General features: G+C 52.9%; 1 protein-coding gene across 3 annotated transcripts in view; it reads right to left on the bottom strand.

Annotated features, from left to right (window-relative positions):
* Positions 1 to 1409: 1409 nt before the first annotated feature.
* Positions 1410 to 7470, bottom strand: part of GJC2 (gap junction protein gamma 2) — a 30745-nt gene continuing 24684 nt past the window's right edge. For all 3 annotated transcript variants that reach the window (XM_018909120.3, XM_018909123.3, XM_018909122.3), the window contains exon 2: positions 1410 to 3609. In XM_018909120.3, coding sequence (XP_018764665.1) covers positions 2339 to 3589 — 1251 coding nt within the window. In that variant the 5' untranslated portion in view covers positions 3590 to 3609 and the 3' untranslated portion in view covers positions 1410 to 2338. The remainder of the gene's footprint in view (positions 3610 to 7470) is intronic.

Below are 7470 nucleotides of genomic sequence, written 5' to 3'. Positions count from 1 at the left end.
TGGATGGATGGATGGATGGATGGATGGATGGATGGGGGATGGATGGATGGATGGATGGGGGATGGATGGATGGATGGATGGATGGATGGATGGATGGATGGATGCTGGATGGGGCTGGCTGGGTGGATGTGGCTGGCTGGGTGGCTGGGGGATGGCTGGCTGGATGGTGATGGTGCTGGGTGGCTGGGGCTGGTGTGGCTGATGGCTGGATGGTGGGGGTGGCTGGCTGGATGGGGGATGGATGCTGCTGGCTGGATGGATGCTGGATGGATGGCTGGATGGATGGGGTGGCTGGATGGATGGATGGATGGATGGGGGATGGATGGATGGATGGATGGATGGATGGATGGATGGATGGATGGATGGATGGATGGATGGATGGATGGATGGATGGCACTGCTGGCTGCTGCTGTGCTGATCCTCCTCCTGGACCCACTTACCCTTTTGTGAGGGGAAGATCTCGAGCTGCAAGAGCAAACAGCATTCCAGGATTTTACTGATGCCTTCAGTAGGACCAGGAGCAGGCCTGGAAGGTTCCCCAGACAGCTACACAAAGCCACAAAGCTGAATATTTGCTGCTGGATACCTTGTAGGATGTTTCTCTGCTTTCCTTTTAATTCTACTTCTTTTTTGCTTCCAGGACTGTGCTCTAATGCATCACACAGCTGAGCCAAAGTTGCCAGGGGATGAAGGGCATATCCAAATTCCCTGCCTGTTCCCAAGAATGGCCAAAGGGAGCAGGCATCCTCAGGGCTGTTAGGGGCTGACCTCAAGGACATGAGAGGGATGTCCAGAGAGAAGTCAGGAATATCCCATGGATAAGAAATCCTGGCACAGCCCGAGGGAACAGCTTGGCACAGGGACAGTGCAGTGCTCAGGGAGAGTTTACTTCTTTTGCAATAGGTTTGATCCTGAAGGCTCTGCCTGTCTGGGTTCTTTGTGGTAGAGATGAAACCACCCTCTGACAAAGAACAGCAGGAGCCTTGGAGCTCAGCAGCTTGATTTTAACACACACCCAAAGTACTTTAAGTGCATGAAAACCACCCCAAAGTCAAGCCCAGCTGAAAAAAATTCCCCATAAACTCAGAAAAAAACTTCCTGCTTTTGTCCTGGTCCTGTCCCCACTGAAGCCTTCGGCAAAGCCCCCCCCCCCACCCCCAGCAAGTGTGGGACCCCTCCCAGTTCCCCATCTGGGGCTGGAGGCTGAAAGGCCCAGGATGAGCTCAGCCCCAGCCCTGGAGCAGCTGGGTTTTCTCAGGGGAGGTGCAAGGCTCTAGGAGGAGCAGGGGGTTGATATCACATTTACACCTAGCTCTCGATGTCTACGTTCACACTCAGGTGCTCATAGTGTCTGTATCTACACATGGACACACACACACACCACTGTGCATAGATCTGCCTCCTGCCACTATTTGTAAGGGTTTGATTAATCAGAAAAACAACAAATTTGCCAACAGTGCTTTTCCTCGATTAATCAGAAAAACAAATTTGCCGATGCCGATTGCTTAAAATTCAGCAAGTAAAAGAGCCTCAACCCTTTACACTTTTGTTTTCCTGGTTGCATAAAGGCACTTTCTGATGATGTGAAGCAGCAGTTTGTTAAAAACCCTGTAACTGCAACAATTCCCATCACATCTGTAGCAAGTGCTACGCAGGCACCAGTAGGATGCAATGTCACTGCTCGCTGCTGCTCCGGAGGGTTTGGAGCAGAGGAAGGAAAGATGAAACCTTCAGTCCTGTGCTGGTTTTGGGTCCATTCGCTGTGTTCCTGCCCCAGACCCGACTTGGGTGCCAGCTCTGGCTCACAGCATCCAACGAGGCCTCCATTGGCATCTGCCAGCCCAGGCAGGCCATCAGCTGTCAGCCTGCCATGAAGGTCCCTGCAATATGTCAGTGGTTTTCTTACCAAAGGATCAGGAATTAGTTTGATTAAGGGTGTTTAGTAATTAAACACTGCCTGGCCTGCAGCACTCGAGCCTTGCCGTGCAGGAGGGTGGCTGATCCCTGTCAGCCTCACTTCCCTCCTGAGCCACCAGCAGCTCCTCTTCCCAGCACAGCACATTGTCCAGTCTCTCCTGGGGGCTCTGCTGCTGAGCCAGGGGCTGGGAGGTGGGGAGGGTTTGCTGTTACTCACTGGAGGTTCCCAGCAGGAGAACACGTTGGAAACAGGGAAGAAATGTCTTTTGTTAACTGGAAGACAGCACTAAACTGGTCCGAAACTCCTTTTTACTCTCTTGACTTCCACACAAAAACCGTGCCCTGCGAAACAAACGCGAGATAACACCGAAAACCAGAAAGGAACCAAAATCAAAACCCCGCTCACGCCTTCCTGACACAGTTATATCCACACGGACGTCTTCCCGTCTTTGCTGCTGGAGCTGCCTTTCTCCAGCGAGGCCTTGGGCTTAGCACCTTGTTTCTCCTGGGCGGTGTTGGCCCTGTTCTGCTCCACCACGGTGCCCCCCGAGGCGGGGCTGCTGGTCCGAGAGGGCTGCGTGTTGGCCTGGGTGCTGCTGTAGCTCTGGAAGGCGATGTCCAGCTGCTCCTGGGCCACCCGCAGGTGCTTGTGCAGCGTGGACAGATCGGCCGGCAGGTTCTCGTCGGGGCTGGTGCACTGCTGCTCCTGAGCCACGTTGGCCAAGTTCTGCTCGTGGGCCATCAGGCTGTTGGGGATCTTGGTGGACTTCTCGGATTTGACGACCAGGTTGTACTCGGGAGGGCAGGAGATGTTCTTGGGGTAGGCGTAGTTGTAGGGCGGCTGCCGGAAGCTGTTGATTTTCCGGTTGCGGATGGCGTCACGGATGGTCCCGAAGCCCAGGTGGAACATCTCGCACATGTTCAGCAGCAGGCACAGGCAGCTCACCACGTACATCACCAGGAGGAAGATGGTCTTCTCCGTGGGCCGGGACACGAAGCAGTCCACGGTGTGGGGGCAAGGGACCCTGTTGCAGACGTAATAAGCTTCCACCTCGAAACCGTAGAGCAGATACTGCCCTATCAAAAAGCAAACCTCGAAGGAAGCCCGGGTGAGGAGCTGGAAGACATAGATCTTCATCAGTCCCTCCTGCTGGATGCGCCTCCTCCCGTCGTGCTTCTGCTGCTCCTTGCCCTTGGGCTGTGCCTTGATGGCCTTGTCGTGCTCGGCCGCGTCGTCGGAGATCATGGGCTCCTCCTCGTCGGCCTCCATGGCGTCCTCCATGTTGCGCACGGCCTGCCAGTTGAGGGCAAACTGCTTCTTCTTCTTGAAGCCCTTGAGCTTCTCCTCCTCCTCGGCCGAGCGGGCGATCCTGTGGATGGCGTAGCCCAGGTACATGACGGAGGGCGTGGAGATCATGATGATCTGGAAGACCCAGAAGCGGACGTGGGAGAGCGGCGCGAAGGCGTCGTAGCAGACGTTGTCGCAGCCCGGCTGCTTGGTGTTGCAGGTGAACTTGCTCTGCTCATCGGAGTAGATGGACTCGCCCCCCACCGCCGTCAGGACGATGCGGAAGACGATGAGCACCGTGAGCCAGACCTTCCCCACGAAGGTGGAGTGATTGTGAATCTCTTCTAGCAGGCGGGTGAGGAAGCTCCAGCTCATGTTGGTCATAAGGGCTGCTCAGTTAGAACCTGCAGGGAGAGGGGGAGATAAAAGAAACAGGGATGGGAGGTGACATCTTGTGCCAGAGCAGTGACTGACCCTTGTGCTGGGCACTGGTGGGGCCACACCTCGAATGCTGGGGTCAGTTTTGGGCTCCTCATGACAAGAAAGACGTTGAGGGGCTGGAGTGAGTACAGAGATGGGAATGGAGCTGGAGAAGGGGCTGGAGCACCAGGAGAGGCACTGGTGGGGCCACACCTTGAATGCTGGGCTCAGTTTTGGGCTCCTCATGACAAGAAGGACACTGAAGGGCTGGAGAGTGTCAGGAGATGGGAATGGAGCTGGGGAAGGGGCTGGAGCACCAGGAGGGGCTGAGGGAGCTGGGAAGGGGCTCAGCCTGGAGCAAAGGAGGCTCAGGGGGGACCTTGTGGCTCTGCACAGCTCCTGACAGGAGGGGACAGCCAGGGAGGGTCGGGCTGTGCTCCAGGGAACAGGGACAGGAGCAGAGGGAACGGCCTCAATTAGGGGAGGTTTGGATTGGATATTAGGGAAAATTTCTCCACTCAAAGGCTGGTCAAGGCTGGAGCAATGGAGGATGCTCCCACAACACAGAGACTTGCCCTGCTGAAAGATCTTTCATTAGTAAACCCAGAAAAATGCAAAGAATCAGTGAAAGAATGGGAATATTTATGTTTACAGGCCGATGGCCCTTTTAAGTTCCTCTTGAAACAAAGCAAAACAAAACAAAACTTTAATCAAATACAGACTGCTTCAAAAATAAACCTTGAGAAGCTTTCAAGAGAAAACCAAGGATTTATTAGGAGACCTGGACAGCTGGGAAGGAAGAGTTTGTAACAAGCATTTTGTGTTTAGCTTAACGTGCAGCAGGGCCTCAGCCCGAGTTCCTTGGGTGACCTCAGGCAGCACTAAAGACAGGAGGGAATTTCACTGCTTGACTGGCACAGATACTGAGAGATGAGAGCAGTAGGGAAAGCACCTGCACCCAAAAAAAAAAAAAAAAAAAAAAAAAAAAGAAGACAAAAGAGAAGGGAAAGGAGCTGTTTAAGGAATGTGGGCATCAAGCAGAACTCTCCATGCTGGGTGAGCATGGCTGAGTGGGGGAAATGTTTATAGGATCTCAAAATCTTATAATTTTTGGGGGTTGGAAGGGACCTTAAAGATCATCCTGTTCCGTGTGCAGGGACACTTTCCTCTAGACCAGGTTGCTCAAGCCCCATCCAACGTGGCTTGGTGATGCCATGAGACACCAAGCCTGGATTTGCACCACTGGAGACACAAAACTCTGCAGTAGGGTTTCCCTGGTGGGAGCACGGCCCCAGGCAGCAGCAGGAAGGGAAACATGCCCCACTCTGTTCTCCACATCCAGCCCTCCTGGAATGCAGCTTTGCTCCCACTGCTTCCCAGGAGAGGAGCCAAGCAGGGCTGGTTTGCTCAGCGCTCTCCAGAGCAGGCAGATGGAATTTTCTAACCCTGCTATTTCCAGATCAAACAAATCCCCTGCGAACACAAACCCCCAAGTCTTCACACGCCGGGCTGAGCCTGTGGGAGAGCTCTGCAGATGGTGCTGTTCTTGTCCTGGGGCTGGGGAAACTGAGGCACAGCTGGGTCATCAACCAGAAGGAGAGAGGGGGAAATTCTCCTCTCTGCCACCGACCCTCGAGGCTGCTGGGAGCAGAATCCCCCTCTCCTGGCCCAAAAGTGATGCCTTGGTCAGTACAAATGTGCAGGTGGGGTAATTCAGCAGAACATGGGAAGTGATGCCCACTGAGATGTTCTTTATTTACAGAGGAAATTTGGTTTATTCAGGGGTGAGATGGGCAAGTTCCCTGTTTGAGTGGCTTTTTTTACTTCCTTACAGTGGTTACACCCTGAGGGGTATTTAACTCTTCCTCTGTCCTGTTCACATTCAGGTAAGGGCAAACTGGGGTGTTGAATGATTTGCAGAATTAATCCAGGCACTCAGCCAAGCTCCAGCTGATGTGGGGCTGGGAAGGGAAGACCCTGCTGGGTGTGGGGCATGGTGCATCTGTCTGTGGAGCATCCGGGTCTGGGTGAGGCAGGGCTGGCTGCAGCCCCACCTTGGCTGGCCCCATCCAGGTGTCCAACCACCCACCAGCTCCCAAAATTAGCTGCAAGCCCCAAAATGTTCTTAAAAATGCACTTTAAATGTCCCCTAGAGCAGTTCATCCAAATTTCAGTGCTGCCCCAAAGGGTTGCTGAAGGTTACACTGAGGATAATTCACCCCTTTGCAAGAGTCACCCATGGACACAATTCCCAAAGCTCCAATGCACCTCCCAGGAGCTCTGTGCTGGGGCAGGGAGGGTCTGAGCAAGGCTGTGGCAGCTTTTGGAGTAAATGTTCCAGTTCTGAAGTGCTATTTGTCAGGGTTGTTAGCCATGCTCCCCCTGTCTCCTCTAGGAGACAACCCAGTGAAGTGCTCCCAAATCTCCCGAGCCGAGGAAAAGGAAGGAAATTGTAAAATAACAGAAGTGAGGGGTTGTTGCTTTGAGAAGAACATCCCTGACTACCCTGCACCCTGAGCTGTGGGTCCTGCCCCTGCCCCTGCTGCCCAGCCCTCTGTGCACATCTGGATCTGCAGGAACATCTGCAGGGAACAGCCCCGAGCTGTTCCTGCACCTTGGGACCCTCTGTGTGGGGTCACACCTTGGTGTTGGGGACACCCCTGTGTGTCCCCTGCCCTCCTGGCACTGTGTCTGAGAGCAGGAGCCAAAGGAAATGAGGTAAAATCCCCTCCCTAAAACCAGTTTGGTTAAACTTCCAGTGGGGTTTAGGTCTCACTGGTTACAGAGACCAAACTGTGGGATTTCAATGCTTTTAATTGCTTGGGTGGGGGGTTAGTGCACCACGAAGTTTTGGAATCAATTATAAACAAAACAAGCTTCCAAGGAAAGACTTGTTCATAGAGCAGGACTGGCACTAGGAGAAGGCTGTGCCTCCTCTCCTCACAATCCCAACCATCAAAGCACAAAACACAGAGTTTTGCATCTTTCCACCTGCCACAGACCCAATTCCTCTGTGCAGGGTGAAAGTTGTGCAGTGTGGGTAAAAACCAAAACCCATCTGAGTGGATCTGCAGCAAGCAGAGGGATTAGATGATGTAGGTGAATTATCTCCCTGAGAAAGGACTCCCCATCCCTGTGGCTTTGAAATCCATCCATTCAGTCATCCATCACCTCCAGAGGTGACACACAGTGTATAAAACACACACAGGGTACAAACTGCACTTCAAAACAGCTACAAAGGAGGGGTTGGACTGCTCAAACCACCAGCAGCTCCTGAAGCAGTCAGAACTGTGCAGGAATGAGATGTTCTCACCACAGTGACTTCCCCAAACCCTCTGACCCCTCCACTCAACCTCAGGCACAGCTGTAGGAACTGAGAAAACTTCAAAAACTGAGTCTAAAACTTGCCAAAGAATGAGAAATGTATAAATCAGTGCTAGCTGGCTGTCAGTGGTAGCTGGATGTCAGTCCATTCTGCACGCTTCTTCAACTACAGGATAGATTCATGTTGCTGAATTATCTCCCTGAGAAAGGACTCCCCATCCCTGTGGCTTTGAAATCCATCCATTCAGTCATCCATCACCTCCAGAGGTGACACACAGTGTATAAAACACACACAGGGTACAAACTGCACTTCAAACAGCTACAAAGGAGGGGTTGGACTGCTCAAACCACCAGCAGCTCCTGAAGCAGTCAGAACTGTGCAGGAATGAGATGTTCTCACCACAGTGACTTCCCCAAATCCTCTGACCCCTCCACTCAACCTCAGGCACAGCTACAGGAACTGGGAAAACTTTAAAAACTGACTCTAAAACTTGCCAAAGAATGAGAAATGTATAAATCAG

This window comes from Serinus canaria, chromosome 2 (assembly GCF_022539315.1).
Source record: "Serinus canaria isolate serCan28SL12 chromosome 2, serCan2020, whole genome shotgun sequence".
NCBI classification, from domain to species: domain Eukaryota; kingdom Metazoa; phylum Chordata; class Aves; order Passeriformes; family Fringillidae; genus Serinus; species Serinus canaria.
Note: the sequence above shows the minus strand (reverse complement) of the source record. Positions and strands in the feature narration are given on the sequence as shown.